The 23,332-nt window shown below is 32.6% G+C and overlaps 1 protein-coding gene across 6 annotated transcripts in view; it reads right to left on the reverse strand.

Moving 5' to 3' along the window:
* Ap3b1 (adaptor related protein complex 3 subunit beta 1) overlaps positions 1-23,332 on the reverse strand; it is a 244,997-nt gene that overhangs the window by 96,440 nt on the left and 125,225 nt on the right. For all 6 annotated transcript variants that reach the window (XM_046427561.2, XM_058574270.1, XM_058574276.1 and 3 more), the window contains 3 exons: positions 17,728-17,904; positions 5,769-5,955; positions 4,643-4,773 (listed from right to left, as the gene is read on the reverse strand). In XM_046427561.2, the coding sequence (XP_046283517.1) occupies positions 4,643-4,773; positions 5,769-5,955; positions 17,728-17,904 (495 nt within the window). The remainder of the gene's footprint in view (positions 1-4,642; positions 4,774-5,768; positions 5,956-17,727; positions 17,905-23,332) is intronic.

A 23,332-nucleotide genomic window follows, 5' to 3' on the forward strand; every position in this document is an offset into this window, starting at 1 on the left:
ATTTGCCTGTCCCTTTGTGACTGACCCTCCTTACTTGCCTCCTGGATTTCCCTTGGCTGCTCTCCCTCCAGCACACTTCAATCCAGCCACTTCCTACTGCTCCTCTGTGGGCCCAGGCTGCTCCACCGGAGGGCCTCACCTCTGGCTGCTTCCACTTCAACACCATCTTCCACCCCTTTAAAAATCACAGCATATATTGCTTTCTGATATACTATGCAATGTCTGAATTTCTTTAGTATTACTGTTGGCTACCACTGATAGAAGGTAAGCTTCTGGAGAGCAGAGATTTTTAATACTTTGTCTGTGACAATAAATAGTAGTTGTATTTTTAGCCCTTTAAAGGCTTCAATATTAAATTTAAAAATGTTTGGATTTTTAAAAAGGATGGATTTTGATGTATACTAAATATAGTGTTTGAAGGGGGCTAATATTATTAATTTATTAATATTAGCCCCCAAAATTCAATTGCCAAAATTGCTTTGGTAATTGTGATCTTTTTTTAAAAATTTTTTTCATTTGTTCCAATTAGTTACTCAAGACAGTAGAATGTATTTTGACACATCATACATAAATGGAGTATAACTTCTCATTCTTCTGGTTGTACATGATTTAGAGTTACACAGGTCATGTAATCATATATGCACATAGGGTAATAATGTCCAATTCATTCTACTATCATTCCCCCTTCTCTCCTCTCCCTTTACTTCCCTCTGTCTAATCCAAACTACCTCTATTCTCCCCCTCTTATTGTGAGTTAACATGTGCATATCAAAGAAAATGGTAATTGTGTATATCATAAAAAATTATGCTTCATATATGCTCTTAAAAATCAGGAAAATGAATTTTTCTAAAAAAAAAGTCAAAATGGCTAACTCATTAATTTAATACACTTTTAAATGAGTTTCTAATATGTGCCAGAGTACATATTGCGTTATAAAGGAATTTACAGCATGACACAGGTCCTTATTCAAGAATGGTTCTCACCACTGGTTGCACCTTAGAATCACCCAAGAATGTATTTTTAAATACTAAACAAACAATAATTTTTTTTGAGACAGAAAGAGAGAATTTTTTAGTATTTATTTTTTAGTTTTCGGTGTACACAACATCTTTATTTTATTTTTATGTGGTGCTGAGGATTGAACCCAGCGCCTGGCGCATGCCAGGTGAGCACGTTACCGCTTGAGCCACAACCCTAGCCCAACAAATAATAAAAAAAAGTGATTCCTGAAGTTCATCTCCTGACATTCTAATTGATCTAGAGCATGTGTAATACAGGTTTGTTTTGTTTAAAGCTGTCCATATGATTATACATGCAGCCATGGTTGGAAATCACATATGTAGAAGGCTTAAGGTATGCTGCTTAAAAAGACAAATTTCAGCTGGGTACAGTGGCACACAGCTAAGGTAGGAGGACTACAAGTTCCAGGCCAGCCTGGGCAACTTAATAAAACCTATCTCAATAAAAAACAAAAAGGGCTGGGGATGTAGTCAGTGTACAGCACCCCTAGGTGCAATCTCAAAGTACCAAAAAAGGATAAGCTTCAGTAACCCAGAAAAATACTGTATAGACAATAACAGTAAAAATTGCTTAAATAGGGGGCTAGGGTTGTGACTCAGTGGCAGAAAGCTTGCCTCGTACATGTGAGGCACTGGGTTCGATCCTCAGCACCACATAAAAATGAATAAACAAAGATATTGCATCCATCTGTAACTAAAAAATATTTTTTAAAAAATTGCTTAAATATATTTGAATAATGTACTTAAGATCAGTATTACTGCCTTTTTATACATTTTAAATGTTTCTAATATGAATTCTATAAATGAAGGTCCCTTATATATAAGTCCATGTTTTTTCTTAAATCTAAATGTACTTTCCTAATGTCTGGTAAAAAGTTTGTAAGTCAACAACTTAGGGGAAAATGGGCTCCTATGCTAAAAGGGGCATATTTTCTTGACATGGCCACAAACTATAGTCACAGATTTCAGTATTAAAGTACCAAAGACTAATAATAACAATATTTGAATTTTTGTTATGGAATGACAGTTCCTCATTCTAAACAAAAGGAATAACAGGAAAAAGAGGAGGAGAGGCACCAATTTGAAAGTTCTTATGAAAGATGAAATACTGATTGTTATTCTCTTTATAAAACAAAATACCGCTGGTGTGCAAAAGACAGTCTTTTATAAAAGGAGACGAACTATGCCAAAGAAGTCTAAAGGATCTTCAAAACTAGTATCATAATATAAATATACATTATATCCTGGAAATGGTGGTGTGTAATTCAAAGTGACTTGTAGTGTAAATCTTAGTAGGTTTCCTGTTATTTCGATTAAGATATCAGATTATCTAAACCTAGGCCATTTTTCCTACTAAGTTGTTATTTCACAGTAATAAGATTTGACCCTACAAAATCACTTTATAGCAAACCTGGAATAACAGAGTATCTATGTGCATAAAACATTGGTATGACTTTGGAGAGAGAATGAGTTAGAGAGGCAAGAAAGATGATTTGAATATTACTTTCTGCACTGTTACTGATGCATTTGAGAACAGAACTCGCTATATTATTTTTATATTTAATTGTATCCCGCGTAGCATAATTTTAAGCCAATGTTTCAGAGACCAATAGATTGAAGCTGCTTTCTGCATGGCATCAACGGACAGTGACAGTTCTCTTCAACTTGGTTCCATCAGTTATAATTATTCTCCATAAGTTATCAATTATTAATTTCACGAATGTAGTCAGCAAAATGAAAAAGAAATCAATTTGTCTCTGTTGAACTGGACAGGTGAAATGAACATAAGAAAATAGGTTATTTAAGTACTGTCCCTATAAGGTAGTTAATGCATAGAAGAACACATGAAAATGGAAGAAGCCAGCCAACCAACCAATCTATCAGCGAATATAAGGATACTGCTGAGAGCAAATTAAATTGCATAGCATTGCTATCAATTTCTGAGAAGATAAACCTTTTTTAGGGGAGGAATAAAACAGCAGGAAGGTGAGGAGAGGGTAGATATAATGGAAGAGAAAAAGATGGTTCTACTTGGGTCAAAACATTATGTACCCAATAATGGAAAAGGACAGAAGCACAAAAACAACAAACAGACATAATAAGAAATTAGGAGACAGAGTATATCTGTAGAAAGATACATAACAAGAACAATTTTGTCATATTCTAGTAGTTGGCCGAAAGTTGTACACACAAAAAAGGAAATGCTTTGAAGAGTAAGAATATGTAGATCTGAGAGAAAATCAACAAATTTAGTTGCAAGGAGAAGACAGGTGCAACTAGTTTTCATAAATTTTACATTTTTTCTTCACTAATCTCTAAATAGAAATAATGTGTCACAAAATGAAACTGATGATGCTAAGTACCAAGAATAATAAAACAGATTTGTAAACAAGCTCAAACTTCCTCTCCTCACATTATACAATTAAATGTAGTAAGAGTACAGACAGTGGATTAAGACAGACCTGGGTTAAGATACCTGTCCTATCACTTGTGAGCTATGTGAACTTGGGCATTTACTTAGGTTCTCTGAGCCTTGGTTTCCTCATATGTGAAATGGTACTGACATTTATGAGGCTTAAACAAGATAATGCTTGTCAAACATCATGGTATACTGCCAGGGTTTGACAGAGTTAATATTAGCTATCATTGATTCTGACCATGTTCCAATAGCTAGGATAAATTTCAGTAGTTAAGAGAAACATATTTCTCAGAGTAATCAAATTCCATGGCTATGCTCATTATTAAAATTATATCTAAAATAATAAAGATTCTCTTCAATTGTATATGGAAAAGTTAACAGCAAGGAGGTTAACTAACTTTCACAGAATTTAGTGGCAAAGAACTCTGGTTATCTGAATTGTAGTTCAATGTATCTTTTCTACTGGAAAAATATCCAGAATATAATTCTTAATTGCTTTTTTCTAATTACTACTTTAAAAAGTATTGAATATATTTCATATAGCCAATTTCTAAATACAATCAAAAGGCCCCTCTCCTTATTTCTCTTGTGCAAAGAAGAAATATAATATTTGGAAAGAATATTCATTGCTTTAACCTCATGGCCAGTATTTTAAAAAGCTGTAGGAAAACAGCATTTGCTCTTTTATACAAAAGTAACATATTATTTATTTTTATTGTGACCTTGTCAAAGGACAATTCTGGTACACAATGCTCCTGTTTACGTTTAGGCTTCACTTAAAACAGGTTCATCATAAAATCCAGAAGAACACTTTGTATGATTTTTCTGGAAAAGAACAGCAAAAATTATTTAGGAAAACATCGACAGGAAGCTTACAAATCTCTAATAAAGTAGAAAAAGCTCAATTCAATGAAACTAAATACCCTAGAAATTGGATCTATACAGCTATAAATGCAATCGCACAAATGTGGGTGGCACTGACGCCGAGAATTCAACTCTTTCCTTGAAGAAGGGAACAGTACTCATATAATGGCACAGGATTACTACAATATTTAGTTCCTATGAAGATGATAGATAGCTAACACATTACTTTTAGAAATATTTTTCCATTTTCAACCCCCCAAAAAGCTTTTATATAAAACAATGGTTATCCTAGAATTTCCCATTGTTTGAACAAAATTAATTTCAGAAAGGTCAACTTACCAACTCTATTACTTCTACATTTCTAACTGATGGGTCAGGTGCCACCTCTGGCCAATTAGATAATTCCAGGTACCCAGAAGCTTTAATATTGAGAGTATGAGATAAGGTGCCAAGCTGGAAATGATCCCTATCTATTAAAAATAGAGGAAAATATAAAATAAACAATATGAGCTGTATATAACAGAGAAGAATCATAATCAGAGCTCAAGGTAATTGGCATATTACCTTAAATGTCAAGGAATAAATATAAACTAGGAAGCTCTTCATAGGTCAAAAAACTGATTTCAGTCCATAGATTACAATAATCTCCCCCATAATGGTCAATAAAAAAGCTAATCAGTCAGTGTGTTTAGAGGTGTTGCTCTGAAATGTAGCTTCTCTAAAAATTACTTTACTGTGAATATTAAGAATGACAGCACAGTTAAACAATCCATATACATGTCTTGGCACAAACACTTCCAGAATTTTAATGGTTTTTCTATGAAACTGAATTGCTTTTTATAGCTTTAAGACAATTAAATAAACAATATGAAAACCAAGGAATATAATCACCTGATACCAACTGGAATGGCTACTTGTTAAACTGATAATAATTTAATTAGTTTTTTTAAAAAAGCTGGGAAAAACAAGTTCCCTTCTTGAAAAACAATTTTAAATACAAAGGAATATTTGCATGATATAATTTCTCCTAGAAAAATTGATGATATTAGTATACAAAGTTTATTTAATTAGTAACAACTTGCTATTGACTTGTAGTCCTTATAAAATAAACTACAAATTTAAAATAGAAATGGAGAAACATCTATAAAAACACAGCTTTATCTATTGTTCAGTTAAACCATTCAGTAAGAATAAAAATCAGAAGATCTGAAATTATTTAAGTAAATAAAGTATATATATATACATATACATATATATATATATATATATATATAAACTTTAACTAATATAAAACTTGCTCTAGAAAACAGATGAATGAATAGAAAGCACATTGTTCTTATATATCTCTATATATCAATCATTTATATTTTCTAAGAGATAAATTCTAAGCACATTAGAAATGGGACAGGATGTCATAATTTCTTAGATATTGTATAGTTTACAGTATATAGTCTGATAATAATACCTTTAAAAGGAGACTCAAGCAGTGGTGCAGGTTTTTGTGCTAGGAATATTTTTTTGGCATATTTACTTAAAGCTCCACTCTTCTCATTCGGAACAATAAGCTGCCTAATAAATCTTGTACGGTCTCTGATGTCGTAGTTTTGATCATACTTGCCGAGATTTAATATGTACTGGGTAAGCAATTTTGTCTGTTGGAAAAAAACAGAACAAGATGAGAATACAGTTATTTATGATTATTGATAACTCTGGATAAACATATTTAAAGACGTAATAAAAATGAATGGTTATGTCAAACAAATGTTGTTCCGTAGGGAATATGCATTTCTAACACAGCAAATGGAATTTTGAAGCCAAAGCACATGTCCTCTTCTGTGTTGGGGAGGTGAATGCTGAGTACTGAGAAGCAGCCATGTGCTAGATTATTAAACTGCTGAAGTGGAAAGAAAGGCATCATTAAAAAAATAATCATATATGGCAAACCTGCTGAAGGGTCTACGTGAGAATAATGAATGTGGAAATACAACTAAAAACATGGCACTCAAAACTTAATCGGAAAAATATGCAGGACATCAAAACATCAGAGAGTATTAGGGGGCTGGCAAACTGCTTCTCCTGAGGTGTGTTTTATGAAGAGATACTGTCCCTGGCATAAGCAGTGTCTGCACTCTGACTGCACTCAGTTACTTTACCCTGAATTATGACCCATTAAAGCAGACACATGAATCACTGAACTGGATTACTGCAAATTATTTGCAGTGCATTTAGCTGTTACTTTTTCATAAAAGCAAGCTGCTGATGCCCTCTAAAAACTAGGATAAAAGACTTCTTCCATTTTTCCCTCATGCTGCTTATAGCCTCTAGTAATATTGGTCATTTATTTATTTATGTAAGGGAACAACTTATTATAGTAGCTTTTACACCATAATAAGACTTCCTAAGTCAATTTTTGAATGTACTACATTAACATATATTGAGATAATTTTAATAATAATTAAACCAAAATTGAAATGTTAATAAAATAGGTTTGCATTTTAAACTATAGTTTTTTTTTTCTAATTGAAAAAGCAAAGCTTTAAATTAGAAGGCTACCCATGTACAATTTTAACTATAAGCTAAATAGGATTCATAAAACATGGGAAAAATAAACTCAGAATAATAAATCACTTATATCAGGGCATTTTATACACATTAGAAAGAGATAAAAATAAAATCAATCAAGGTAGAAAGAACTAAAGACAATTCCAGAACAATAAGTCAAAGTACAGGAATAGTGTAGTAAACTCCTTTAAAATAATAATTGGTTAAGATAATTGATTTGGGTAGAAAGCAACCTTCTTTCAGTAGCAGGGTATTAAAAAAGCATTAACCTAGTTTTATTAAAGTAGAATTACTTAAAAATACAAGTGAAAATGTTAATAGAGATTTTCTGAATTTGGTTACCAACAATTGCTATCCATGAATTACTATACCATGTTGGTTCAACTACAGCTTTTTAAAAAAAGCTAGGATCAATTTTTAAAAGACAATTAGCAAAATATTCACCAGATGAAGAATACAGCTCAACACTAGTTTAGAAAAAACTGTGCTACACTGAAGTGTACAAGTATCTCGGTGATAAAATCTGGCAAACTCAGGTAAGCATTAGTTTTCTCAATGTAGAGTAAGAATTTACAGCTAGTCAACTCTAAAGTTCATTTGAGCATTGAGATTTAGAATTGGAGTAAAATAAATCAGAGATAGAAATTAAGTCTGTTAACTATAATGAACTAGTACAGTGATAAGTTTTGCTTATATTTCCCATCCACAAATTTTTTAGAAAATTAAACTTTTTCAATATATTAACAGACACTGTTGGGAGTAAGATAGGGCAATTAAAGTAATTAAAATTAATATAACTTTACACTATATATTTATGACAGTAAAATTCATTATATTGATAAGCTTACGAAGCAGTTATGATAAACGTATGTTCAAAATTTAAATTTCCTCATATGTAAAAGAATATCTGTGTACAATGATTAATTAAAACCACATGTAGAATAATTTTTATCACAAATTGATATACAGTAATTAATTTCTTCATTGAATCTATTTCTAGTATCAAGATATTGGTATTTCTCTGAAGAATGTATTTTCATATAGTTATTATATCTTTAAAAAATAAAATTACTAAAAACCTCTTCAAAATTGAATTTTATTATTAGTAATTATGAAACTGTTGGTATTTTCAATGTACTCTTCTTTGTACACAATATTTTTAATAAAGAAAATATATTCCTTAGAAGTATTTTTGAACAATGTGGGAAGTTTACAGAAAATTCTGTTGGATGAAAGATATTCTCAGCCAAGCACAGTGGTGCATGCCTGTAATCCCAGAGGCTCTGGAGGTTGAGACAGGAGGATTGTGAGTTCAAAGCCAGGCTAAGCAATGGTGAGGGGCTAAGCAACTCAGTGAGACCCTGTATCTAAAAAAATACAAAAAATAGGGCTTGGGATGCAGTTCAGTGGCCAAGTGCCCTCTGACTTCAATCCCTGGTACAAAAAAAAAAAAAAGAAAAAAGAAAGAAAGAAAGATATTCTCAAGTCTCACGTTGAAATCTGTATTTCAAACTCAAAATATTTTTACTTTCCCCCCTTTAATTGATAAGTTTTTACAATAATTTTATGGGATGAAACTGTTTCAAATAATACTTTATCTTTTAAAATATTTCACCAAATTCAGATACTATAAAATCAATCTCTATTTCATTCTAATACAAAATATAAACTTACCTAAAAATAGCTCTATTAAGGTATATAAAGGTAAACATTTTGAGGGACATTAAGAAAAAAAACAATATTCATTTACTTTAATTCATTGTTTTTCAATAAAATTTTAAAAGCAAAATTTGGCAATGTGAAAAATCAGTTTCATATGCTATTTGAACAATCACCACACTTCTGTAAGTCATGAGTATAGACTTAAATTAAGCACTCTGGGAATGGTGTATAGAATTTAGTAGGCATTCATACATTTTAGAAAAAAGAAACAACAGATAACCAGGTATTAGGAGTAGGGGAAAACTGAATTCTTATGAAAATTCATTTATTCCTTTTGTTGCAGAACCAATTAAAAATATAAATTATATCAGGTCAAAGAAAGACATGCTAGGAGAGCATTTTCCAATAATTTAAGGGTTTTAGGATAGCAAAAAAGTAATGTAAAAATGTCTGTTTTTCAAGTTGAAATACAGAAAATTTGGAGAGGACAGAAATGTTTGAAAATGAAAATAATCATTATCAATTTATTACCAGAACACACTGTCAATATTTTATTATATTTTCTTTTAGTGTTTTGTATTGCCACCTATATATACATTATTTAATGATTTGGGCATCATTTTAACAAAGATTCATACCTTAATTGTCTATAGTATCTTTGAACACATGAAACTGTGTTCAAAGATAATCCTATTAACTGTAGGATATACCATACATTGTAACTAATTAAAATAAATAAATAAATAAATAAATAAATCTATTATAGTCATTGATGTTTCTTCCAGTGCTTCACTTAACCATAAAATATTAATCTGTTACTAAATATTTGCCTCATAGCCCCCCTTATCCTCCTAGTCAACCCTTTCTCCCTCCATCCCCCTAATGAGAACACTTCCTAATAAACTTCCTGCATCCAAAAAAAAAAAAAAACTATCAAAAAATCTTCACAATAGTTGATATAGTGCAAATGGTAGAATGTCTCAATTAAATCTTGCGCTCTCATGGTTTAATATGTTAAGTTCTTCCCTTGTATTTACACAGATAAACTTCAAAGTCTTCCTGGTACGCAAGCTTTGTTGCCAACAATTGTTACGTGCTACAATTTTCAAAAGCTGAAGGTTTTGTATTTTATTCAGTAATACTTTCAGGATTTCCACATAATTTTGAACTAAACCCTAACCAATATACAGAAGATTCACTTATCAATTAAATTAAAAGCCAATGTTCTTCACAAAATATTTCACTTCAAAATATTTAATATTTCTAAAATCTTGCTGAGAACATGCAGCAGAGAGTGTGTAACATCAACTTCATTATAAAAACTTGGTACTTCAGTTAAACTGTATATCCTAGCATCAGTCAATCTGACCACTACTGTTTATTTCAATTGGTTGAACAAGCAGTGTCTGCCTGCACCAGCACTAATTCTCAAAACAATTCTGTTCCACACTTTTCTTAATTTAATAAGAACACTGATTTCACCATGACAACATCCTTTCAGCAAAAACAAATGATTTTATCTTCAATATTGTTTTTTTAAAATTTATAATAGAATTTACAGCATTTGACAGGATAAACTTCTGAAAGCTTTACTCTGATTCCATTTGTAGCACTAAAAGAACGAACATGCAAATGCTCGTTAGAATTAATTGACTCTGTATTTCAAAAACAGTGGTTGCACCTTTTTTCTACTTCAACACACAACTATTCCTTCCATTTTCACACATGCAAATTAAAACTTGAAGTAAAAAATGAAAAATTAATTTTTTAAAATTGTTCAAAATGAGATCATGTGTCATGGACAGTTATATATACATGGTCTATATCTTTACACATTAAATTGTTATCTTGAGGCATAATCTTCTTAAAATAACTCCAGTAAATTCTTAAACAGACATCAATTCCTTCTTAGTAAATCTGCGTGCAGTCAGTGACACTACAACTCTTTGAGTAGACAGTAACATCCTGTATATGTTAAGTACTGAAATGGAAAGTCAGCACTTCATTCTTCATTAAATGAACACTTCAATCTTTAAAAATCTATTGCTGATGAGTTTATAACAAAACAAAAAGAGCTGGCAAATAACAAGTCTTAGATTTACTCTATACAATTATAAAAATAATATATTACATATATTATAATGTATAATAATAATAAATGACAAAACTACTATAGCAAAAATGCTTTGATCATTACCTCCTGCACATATTTCCCTTGTAACCAACCACCCATGCTTTCCTGACTCCACCCACTGGCATCCTGGAGTGCCATGAATCTCAAAGGTCATGGCACAGTTTGCTGGTACATCAAGTTGCTAGCAGAAGAACACAGTTAAATATTCATCTCCACCACCAAGAAAGTAAAAGACCGACATAGCTTTCCCCACTTGCCTTGTCAGAGTGCTTTCATTTTTATCTGCATGCTACTCTAAAAGGGAGAAGTTAGTTATGATATGTACATAGAAAGAGTTGGAAAAACAAAGTCTTTCAGATTAAAATGAAATTTCTATTCACGGCACTTGTATCTTATATACCACAAGACAACCATGGCAGAAGCTGAAAGCTCAATGTGGAGTCTACAAATATAACTGGTCTTATTTTGATGCAACTATTAATAAGGTGGAACCTTAATAAATTCATTATTTAAAATAACTTCTCAAGACATAGGTATCATATTTTACCTAAGCGCTCTAATAATTAATAAGCTGGTAAACATTTATTCATACAACAGCGTTCTTCCTAATGCAGTAATGCATCACATAATAATGAGGATACATTCTGAGAAATGTATCACATGACTTAATAGTTGTATGATCAGAGAGTATTCATACACAATATAACTATATTGTCACTAGGCAAAATATCTTATGGGACTACTGTCATATATACGTTCTGCCACTGACCAAATGTCATTATGCAATGCACGATTGTAGTTTATAAGTCAGCACAAAAATAACAACAACAACAACAAAAAGGTCATTTAAAACAGTTCTAAAATCAGCTTTCAGAAACCCTTTAAGGAATACTAGAAAAGACACAGAATTCAGCATTCAACATAGTGAAGATTAAAACTGGTTCCATTTGTTATTTTTAAATACTTAACCGCATTCCCAGCTCTTTTTAAAAAATTTTTTTTTTTTTTTGAGACAGGATCTGGCTACGTTACTCAGAGCTTCACTAAATTGCTGAGGCTGGCTTAGCCTACCAAGCCACTGGGATTACAGGTGTGTGCCAACATTAGTGTGATTTATAACATTATTTCCAAAACATATTCAGTGAAAAAGTTTGCGTAAGTATATGAAATATTTATACAAAATTTCAAAAGCGACAAAACAATAATATATTGTTTATTAATACATATTCAAATAATAAAAATATAAAACATGCATGATTAATTGAAACACACCAGTAATATGGCAATGGTTGTCAATGGAGAAGAAAGAAAGATGTGAACAAGGGCTTAAAGTTTTAGTTCTACCTCTTATATTCCTTTTAAAAGAGTGACAAATATGGCCAATGCTGACATCAATTTAATCTTAGTGGAGAATATACATATATATTTATTCTATCATGTACTTTTCCATAGGCTTATAATATTTAATAGTAAAAAATAAAAGCATGAGCTCAGTAAAACATTATGTTACTCATCATTACATTTAAAAGATAGCAAACAAAGTTTTTAAAAAGCATTCTTTATTCATCAATTTAACAGCTATTAATTAGTTTAATCAAATCCTAGCTTTCTGCCTCACACATGAACAGACTATTTCAATTAAGTCATACTTCACATTTTGTCTTAAGAGCTCTAGATATCAGCAATTGCAACTAGTTTGAAAGCCCTTTAACATTTTTCCCTATATAACGGTGAAGTTACTCCACCGTGAGCATATTCTAACATTATTTCCTATTCTTGATATTTACTTCTAACTTGTTTTTTCCCCCCTCTATGAACTATCAAAGAGGAGTTTCAGCATTCTTTTCTCAGTAGCATAAGCTCAAATAAGTGTACTTCCAAAAAGGCGGGGGGAGGGGGATTTTCAGTAACTACACTAGTTTTTTACTGTAAATAATGATTTTCCCGGAGAAAAATCTAGCCCTCGGCTAATAGTGTAAACCAGAGTTCAAAAACAGCAGGGTAACTAACATGAACTAAGGCACTATTCTGTGTCAGGAAATCTAAGCATTTTACATGGGCTGTCTCATTTGATCCTCATAACAACTTTGTGAGGTAGGTACAGTCAGTTCTGCTCTAATGCTTGTTTTGAAAATGTGCATTTGTTCCAACTGAGTTGATGTATTACAGAGCAATTTGATCATAATGTGAATTTTGTGTGTGATTTCTTCTGCAAGAAACACTAGGTAAAGACAGAAAAATGCACCCAGTTGAACTGGGCTGCCAAGGAATACATGAAACATACACAGCTCACATAACAACTCAGGTGTTTACATCTACATGTGTTATGGGCCATACCACATTTGGTGGTGTGACTTTCCAGTCAATTTCAGATTAACTTCCTTCCGCCACTTACCTACTAGTACAACCTACCAACACCCACTTCCACTTGCAACCTCAGGTCTTTTTCAAGAAAACAAACTGTATTCACAATAATTTTTATACATTTCTTAGCTAATAATATGTGTAAAATTGTGCTCTTTAGCATGTACTTTTTAAGAAAATATCACCAGTGAAGTTTTTGAGTGCTGTGATTCTAGCTACATTTTTTTCCCAATAATCCCTGTTTTTTATTGTGTGATTGTGTACAGTAAGATGATTTTTAGGAGCATATGTTACAATATGAAAAAATTAACTATATTGTTCAAATTACCACTTTACAGATGAGGAAACTAAGTCATAGGTTATATAATTTGTTCAAAGTATGTGGCACAGCAGGATCTGAAGCTAGACTATCTAACTTAAGTCCTGCACTCTTCATTGCTACTTGCCTCCCATAATTGAAACCAAACAGTTCTATGGTAAGTCATCACACACAGTTCATTAAAAACTGCTTTCCAAATGCAATACCCATCTGATAGGGCCCACAGTTAGAAAAGTTCAGCATACAGAAGTTTACCTTAAAAAGCTTAAACACTATGTAACACATTAAATAAAAACAAAAAAACTACTGAAGCAGCTTTATAACCCTATACCGAAAGATAAAATATTAAGTATTGGAGAATATATACTACTCAAAATAGACAAGGTGTAGAATTTGATTCTTTTACAGTTTCTATTTCTCTCATGAGATTTCTTATCATTTCATTCACTGAGAGCATTTTTCTTTATTTAAATGGTCACATTTTTCCATAGTTGCTTCAAAATGTTAGTAGATAAATTCCAATGTCTAGATCACAACGAGTTTGGTTTCTATTATTTTTTTCCTTAAAAATTGATCATACTTTCCTAGTCATATCTTCTTTTTTTAAAATTGTGGTTAAACAGCATAAAATTTACCACTTAAATTACTTTTAAGTATACAGTTCAGTAGCAATAAGAACATTTATATTATTGTGAAACTACTACCAACATCCATCTCTAGAACTTTTCCACCATCCTAAACTGAATCACCACCCATTAAATAATAACTTCCCATTCTGGTGGCTCCTATGTTCAGTAATTTTGGACTGTTTCTTGGATACAATGTTATATTGTAGAGACCCTGAAAATTATCATACTCTTTGGATTAGTGTTGGGTTTTTGTTTGTTTTAGCAGGGATTAGCCTGGCCCTGTTCAAGGTGCAAACTCTGATTCGAATTTTTTTTAAAATATTTTTTTAGTTGTAGATGAACACAATACCTTTACTTGATTCATTTTTTATGGTGCAGGAATTGAATCCAGTGCCTCACGCATGCTCAGCACACGCTCTACCACTGAGCCACAACTCCAGGCCCTCAGTTTCCAATTTCTGTTCCATTCTTTTAGTCTTAATTGTGCTGCTCTGAATCTGCCCTGTATAGGTGTGGTTTAGGAGTCGGTCAGAAATCTGGGCAAGGTTAATCACAGATCTTGAGGCTCCTCCACTCTTGATTATCTTCTTTCTAGAAGTTTTCCTTAACTTTTCAGTGTATGTTTTCTTGAAATCCTGTCCTTTATGTCTTCACAGCACAAGGACTATAGGTTTCCTTTTGGAGTTTTAGTCTTTGTATATAATGCTAACCACAGTTTATCCTTTGGGTAAATGCCATAAAAGCAGAAAAAAAAAAAAAATCACACTACGCCACCCACTTCTTCCAAGAATTAATTTCCCTTCAGTATCTTATTGCTTTTGCTTTCTTTACTCTTCTGTATTTTCAGGCTGTTGTGTTTGCTTATTCATTTTGATTTATATTTTTCCAGAGGGTTTTTTTTTTGGTGCTGTTGTTATCTATGGTAAGATCAAATTAATATGAGTTTACTTAGCCATACTGAAAGCAAACTGCTGACTTATTCTAAAATTCCTTTTAATATTGGGTAAAAACATTTTAAAGTAGTGAGGCTTTTTATTTAATTATTCTTTAAGCATACAAATACATATAATGTGCTAAATTTTATAAAAATAAACTAAGACATTCTCTACAACTAAATAATCTAATGAAAATTCTAAGAATGTTGACTGAGAAATCCAGACCGTAAGAAATAAAGTCTATGAGTAATTATCAATATTTCATGAAAAGCAGCCTCGGAACACTAGCCTGGTTTCCCTAGTTCAGTTTTAAAGATGGCTAAAATAAACAAGAGAACATTTTTTTAATATTTTGGTGAGTTATCATTTTAATTTCTGTTTCCTATCCAATGACACATACAACTAAAAAGTTGCATGTGTTATGACACAAACAACTAAAAAGTGCTATCAATTTGATGGTGCTTAAAACCACTCTTTAATATTAATTTTCACTGATTAATTTTCTCAACCTCATTTTCTTGAGAAGTGAGAAATATTAGAGAACAGAGTACAATCTTACAGGACACTTCAATCATTTGCTTTTATATTTAATCATTTAAAAATAACAAGTTATGTGAAAATTTAAGGATTCTTTAAAAATCACTGCATTTTCATCTCTGGGTGGTAAAGCCTACTGTGGTTATCTAGAGGTATCATTCTAAAATATACAACAGTTCAGAAGCTGAGATCCCAAACTCCCATTAATAATACTGTTCAAGGAAAAAAATCTGAGTGCCAACATATTGTCTTCCAATTCACTGAAAAAAAAAAAAAAAGAACTGAACATACTCTATAATTTCTAAATAAGGAGTGCTATACTGCATTATTGGTTATTTGTAGCTATGAAGAAAAGGGTCAGTGAAAGAACCTTTATTTAGTTTTTTTTTCAGTATAGATTAGCATACAATTTTATATCACTTTTATAAATAATCCATAAGCTATCTCTCTCTCTCTCTCTTTCTCCTTCCCCCTCGACACACACACACACACACACACACACACACACACACTTGGCCAAACCAAAGAGAAAGTCACAATATTCCAGGTGCCATATGGTACATATGACTTGTACCATACCACATGGATTTAGAACACAGGGAGTTAACCCTGAAACTTACTATTTTATCAATAAACACAAAAGTCAACAGCAAACACAGATCTTTCTATCATTCATATATTTTTTAAGTATCTCACTGCCTGAAGAAATCTATAAGACACTTGGAAATGATTACCTAGTTTCTTTGAAAGATGACTAAAACATGGAATGATTAAATTTAAATCATGAAAATATGTTCCAACAATTATAATTATCTGGTTACAAACCTTGTATACCAAATCAACCAAAGCTGTAATAATAAAACTCACATCAAATTAGGGATGAAAAACATCCCAAAGTCTACAGAAATGAATCTGAGGAAATAACCTGAGGATTATAAAAGGTAAACACCAGCTTTCTAGAGAATGGATAATGACTTATGAGCAAGCAAAGGCACACAGCTGGAGACAGACACGGACAGCAAACACACACACAAAGGGATAAAACAGATGAAAGAGACACTGAACTGCAATAGAGAATCAGAGTGATAAAAGACTGAAGGGTGTCAGAACTAGAGAAAGGCAGAGAGTTTTAGGGAGGGGGTAAATAGAAGGAAATAGAAAAAAAAATCACAAAGGCAAAAGCTAGATACAGAGAGAAAGGGAAACATTGAGATAGGAGCATAAGGCCTACTGTGACACCTAGCTTATTAAAGAGGCAAGTCCTTTATCCATGAAAAATAGCAATTCAGATACAGAATAAAAGATGGAACAGTTTCCATTTTGCATGTAGAGGAACAAAATGACTCCTTTAGCCAATGGTTGCTTAATAGACTTAAATAAGTATTCTAAACTACAAATCTGGTAAATTATCCCACCATTGAGAAGTTTTAAGTGTTTTCCCTTTTACCTATAGAACAAGGTCCCTAAACTTGACAGAGCATATGAGCTCAAACTGCCTAATATCTTAGCCCTTTTTATAACAAAATATCATAGACCGGGAAGACTATAAACAATAGAAATTCATTTATCATGGTTTTGGAGACTAGGAAATCCAAGATCAAGGCATATATAGATTTGGTGCCTGGTGAGGGCCTGTGTTATAGATGGTGCCTTCTCACTGTGTTCTCATAGAGTATAGAAGGGGCAAGTGAGCTCTAAGGGGTCTCTTTTATAAGGGTCCTAAATCCATTCATAAGAGCTCTACTCTCATGACCTAATTACCCACCAAGGCCCTAACACCATCATACTGGTGAAGTATTAACACATTAATGGGAGGGGAGCAGCGCACAAACATTTCTACCATAGCACTTACCTTTCTAGACTCACCTTAAAAGTTTCCCCCAAACCTCAACCTATCTTATGGCTCTGACCCTCTGCATTCCTCTTTCCTTATTCTATATAGTAAAGCATTCCTTACAAGCTCTTAGTCAATTATCTTATCCTTTATGAAAGTTTGTCTAACCTCCTTCCTCCTACTTTAGATCTTCAATACTTCACCTGAAGTTTCACTATATTTCAATACTTCTATAGAAATCATACTATATACTATTGCATTTTTAAATGCTTTTCTCCCATAGAATACCTTTTTTTTTGCATTATTACTATCTAACATTGAACCTCAAACAAACAGGTCCTAGTAATTGTTGAAGGTACATGTTAAGGCATGAACAGACCTTAATTATTTTATCAGAGGAAAGAGGAAAGTACTTATTAGATAGATTGACTAAAGAACATCCACTTACCTGTTTGGAGTTGGTTAAATACAGTTTTGCTCCCAGATTTAAAATCTGTAGTTTTACCAGATCATCTTCACTAGTGAAGCTTTTAGCCATCTTCCTCAAAACATCAGGGGCAATTTTAGGAACTCGCTCACAGTTTTCTCCAATTAGCCAAAGAATACTTGCTCTAGCCACAGGAACCTATTAGAAACAGATTATAAGAAAGAGATATAAGAAATAGATAATCACAATCTCCTTAATATTAGTAGTATAGGAAAGATTTAAAATATTATAAAGAACTTAAATCTAGTTATTCTTTAAGTGTATATCCAGGAAGTACTCTTACATTTATAAATTTTCTTTAGTTATCAAAAAATAAGAACTCGGGTAATCTAATTAAAATGGATTTCAAAGAGAAGGCCTTAGAAAGATTCACACAGTAAAAACCACTGGTCTGGAATCTAGATTCTACCAAAGGTTGGAAAATTCTTGGACTAAATCTGACTGACCATGCAAATGCTTCTATATTGTTTATCACTGCTTTTGTGCTATAAAAGTAAAAGTGAGTAATTGCAATGAAGATTATAAGGGCCTCAAAACCAAAAATATTGATTACCTAGCAATTTATAGAAAGGTTTGCCGATCCCTGCTTTGGAGCAACAACTCTCAAACTTCAATACCACAAAAACATCTAACGTGCTTACTAAAATGACAGGTTTCTGCGGTGAAACTCAGGAATCTATGCTTTAAGAAGCATCGTAGATGATTCCTAAGACATGTGGTCCACAAGCCACATTTTGAGAACATGTGAATAACATTGTCAACAGATCCATTTACGACTATGATTCCAAATCAAAATTGTTACTATCCTCTAGGTACATTCATCTACAGTATCAGAAATAAATCAAACTGTAGATCATCAGTGTCTGCTTGTAAAATCATAAACCTTTGCCTGTTATTTGGTCAACAGAAGAAATTGAGATAAATTTGTTCAACACTGCACTTGGCATTATGTTTTAAAATAAAGTACATTTCAATATAATTTGTTTTCTTAAAAATCACTGCTTTCCTACAAATTGGAAACCTTCCATCAGTACCATTAAGACCAACATTTTAGAGTATGCAAATTAGTTTTATTACTATTTGCTTATTTGTATCCTTCCCTATTCCAAAAGGAATTTGAGAGGGTATGTAAATTAGGTTCTGTGAACATTTTCACCTCACATAGAAAATTTGCCTATTACAATAAGTGCAAAGGCTGAAGGCTGTCATTAAATGGTAGCATCATGAGAAAAGACAACACTCTTTTTATGAAGTCTTTTTACAACTTCTCAGTCTTAATATTTTTCTGAATAGTTTTCACAGTCATTTAAAAAGTGAGAATAAGGACCTTTCCATACTAAAATTTTATCACAATTATCTACCATCTCAAATTCTTTCAAAATACCCACTTCCTAACTAACATAAAAATATTAACAAATACGCAGATTGAATCATTCACCAGAATCAAAATGAGGTCATCAGAAAAACTTTAAAATACAAAGTATAAATATATCTATGTTTCCTAACATTATAATAGCTTCATCTTTAAATTAATACTTAGAACAAGTTTAGTAAGAGAAGAAATCAGTCTACTTATGTAATAAAAAAAGGTCTAAGTGCTATTACAAATCTATTCATGCAGTGTGATAAAACTAATATCCTTACTGTATACTGATTTCTGGAAAGAAAGAGGTTATTTCTAATGTTCCAAAGGTTACACTGCATTAAGACCTTACTCCCAATTTATTATTTTAAATTGGGCTAAAGAATAGTAATTGAGTGGTACATTAAATTTTCCAGTATGGAGCAATTCAAGTTGCCTTCAGTAATGAAAGGCTCTTCTAAATAAGAATATATGAGCAACTTCAGATTTCAGCTATGCTAGATTTATTTTTCTTAAATATTTCATTATATATTACTAGAATAAAAACTGGAATTCTATGGCATCACAATCTATTTCCCCATTTGAAGCAATTTTCTTCTGGTAAGACACTTACAATTCTCTTTTGTAATTAAAAAGACAATCCAAAATGAAGTAAGGTTTAAAAGATTTTGTTCATATCCATAAATATACCAAGATTAAAATAACGAGTGACATTCAATACTCTCCACATTCATAAGGTATACATTTAAAATCTCCATTTCTAAAAAAAAATGTAATGCCCACAATGAAAATTTGTGGGCATAGCAGTGTAGAGGATATTTAGAATTTTCTCAGAACTGAGCTAATAAAAACCCATGTAGTAAATATTTTAAAAATTCGTAAGAGAAAATTACTCTACAAAAAAATTTAAAAATCAATTCAAGTATATTTATACCAAATTCTTGGTAATAGCATGTTATTAAAAAGCTTAGGAAACTGACAAAGACAATACTTCTGTGCATTTTGCTAGAACTGGAATCCTAAGATTTTCAGATTCCAGCCCTCCCTCTCTTTCAATCAAGTCAACAGTACTATCGTTTGCACACCACTGACACTATGAATTCATGGCCACTTACTGTAAAAGATTTGAAGCTATCAAATTAGAAAATTAGTCACTCTTTATTCTCCATGATTGTTTTGACCACAGAATAAATAGGAAAACTGAACTAAAACGAAGCTAAGAAACAAACCCACACAGGCATGGGTACATGTGCACACACAGTCATATGTGATACAATGCTTTCATTATGAACCTCTGCTCTTCAGTATTCTCAAAGACAACTGGATTGTAAATGACTTAGCTTGATTCTTTATTCTAAATGCCCTTAGCAAGTGGTTAAGTGCACTTTTCAAATCTTCTACGAGAAGGCAGGTTCCACTGCCATTTTAACACATTAAATTGCCTGTGGTGGGGGGCGAGGGGATTCCTTGTCCACCACAGCAGTTATAGAAAGACATCTAGAAATATTTTACAGATCACTCTGTAAGCAGATCAACTTAAAAACTATTGTGTTTCAATTCCAGCTCACTGCATAGTGCAACAGTCTAAAGTAAATTCTGCAAAAGCATCAATTTTTTTTATTCCGATTCTGTCAACGGCAGAATCAGTAGACATTTAAACAAACTGCACACCAACAGCAAATCAGATGCAATATTCTGTATCTGGACTCAGTATACATTAAAACTTAAGCCTGAGTTACATTAGGTTGGAAGGGCAAGGGAGGATAACTTATGAAATGGAAGGAGTCCAGTGAGGTACCTGGGCAAGGAAGATATAAAGTGCTATTTTAATATTACTTAGTAGTCCTCAAAGATACATCTCCCAATTGTTCTTTTATGATACAAAAACCCCACCTGTCCCATTAAACGTTATTAAACACCAAAAGTAGTATTTATTAAAAATAAACGGCACACCAAAAGATAAAACATCCACAATCAGAACATATATGGTAACTATACTATAGGCACAAATATATTCAATTTGAATGAATTCCAAAAGTAGAGTAAATTTAAACTTTAATTCTCAATTTTGAACTATGCTATGTACTTAAATAGCCATGGAATCAAAGTCTTCAATATGATAAAATCTACATTTTCTTCTTTTAAAAATTACATAGCTGGGGCTGGGGTTATGGCTCCATGGTAGAACGCTCACCTAACACGTATGAGGCACTGGGTTCGATCCTCAGCACCACATAAAAAATAAATAAATAAACAAAATAAAGGTATGGTGTCCACCTACAACTAATTTTTTTTAATTACATAGCTAACATTAATGAGAACTTACAACTTGCCAGGCACTGTTTTTGAGAACTTTATGTAATTTCTTAGTTCATCATTGATAAGGTCCTATAAAATAAGCTCTACCATTATTCCAACATGGCATACAAAGAAACCTGAGAAACAAAGGGGTTATAAAGCTTTCCCACATATCATTGCTTGTTAATGGCCAGAAACAAGATTGGAACTCCAAGTCTGAATCCAGAATTCATACTGTTTTACCGAGCAAAGACAAAATGAGTACAGCAAATTAGGAAGAAGGTCAGCCAGCAAGCCAAGACTGGTTCTGGCTTCAGATTTATCATATGTATCAAGGAGGTAGATAATTTCATCTCAATAAACTTCACTTATTCTGTCCCTTATTCTCCTGCTACATTGTGCCACCCCTGCTATTTCCACAAGAGCCAGACTTTTCAGGTTTGAATTTGAACCCTGCCGCAGTCTGGCTGGGCACAAAATAACCGAGCCACCACAAAAGCCTTGTAGATTCAAACAGCAACTCTTTATTCCCGAACTCTCAGGCACTCTACACACACGTTCTGGGAAAATACACTCCCTCCACCAGGTTCTGCGTACCAGTTCTCTCAGAACCCCTCTGAGAACTCAACAGGAACTCAAGGAGCGGGCGCCTGAGGCAGCAGGATGCCCTATTCCCAGCAGGATCCACCCTAAACCTGGAGCCACCCTAATCCCTGAGCAGGGTCACCTTTCAACCAAAAATGCCATGCGTCATTCCTACTTGGCTATGGCTCTCAGCAGAACCCAAGTCATCTGCTTTTCAAATCCATCTCTTAGACCCTACACAACACAATCTTTATGAGCAGTTCTGGCTCTGATTATTAGAATCAACCATAAGAGTACATATGAAGACAAAGTAACTCACTGGCAAGGGGTAGTAGAAGCTCAGAAGCTAAGCAACTGATGTGAGTCTTACTATTATAGTATTAGCTTTAAGATAAATGTGTAACTGCCCTGCAAGTTTTAATAACTCCCTAAATTGGGAAAATAAATTGCCACCAGGTATATTTAAAATTGGTCAGAAATGGTAGGCTTTTAAACCTTGCAATCCACTACCTTTCACTACACAAATATCTATCTGAAGAGATTCAGAGTACAGATTACCCCTCTCCAAAGAAGGAAACATTATCTTTATTCTCTTGCAAACCACAAACCTATAAGAGAACAAACCAACACTCAAGGGTCAGGCATAGCAAAAGGCAAATACAATGGAGAAGAAAATAGATGAAGACTTAGAAGAAAAACCAGCAGTGTGCATAATAACAGAACCCAGAGAGAGAGAATTTTTAAAATGGAAAAAGTAACTAGCAAAGTGAAATACTAACAGAAGATCAAGGAATAAATGGAAATAAAATCATCTAGTAGATTAAGAAGGAGAAGATAGTGACCTTGGAAAAAACAGAATTATTGTTGTTCTGTGAAGTCAAAAAACAGACTGTGATGGGTTAAGGAATGAGTCTGAGGCAAGGAAATGAAATTATTTTCATATAATTTCTTCAAAACATTAGTTTTGGACGCAAGAAGAATATGAAGTAGATAATAGCAAACACGTATGGAGTCCTACTGTGTGCTAGGTAATGTTCTAAGCACATTATCTATAATAACTAATGTAATACTTACAATACTATGACTTAGGCTTTTTGTTTGTTTTTTTTACTATCAGGGAAAAGTAAGGTATAGAGGCTGCATTGTGAGGATATAGAGCTGGAAGTAGGGCCTAATTTAATTTCTTCACATAATTTCAGTTTTATAGAAGAGTTGCAAGAAGAGTAAAAAGAATTCCTTGATGCACTCCACCCAGATGTTCCAAATGTGAACATTTTACTGCATTTGTGTTATTGATCTCTCCACATATATGTTGCTTAC

This window comes from Marmota monax, unplaced genomic scaffold, assembly GCF_021218885.2.
Source record: "Marmota monax isolate L192 unplaced genomic scaffold, Marmota_monax_Labrador192_F-V1.1 WCK01_AAM20220418_F8-fsc00018, whole genome shotgun sequence".
Taxonomy (NCBI): Eukaryota; Metazoa; Chordata; class Mammalia; order Rodentia; family Sciuridae; genus Marmota; species Marmota monax.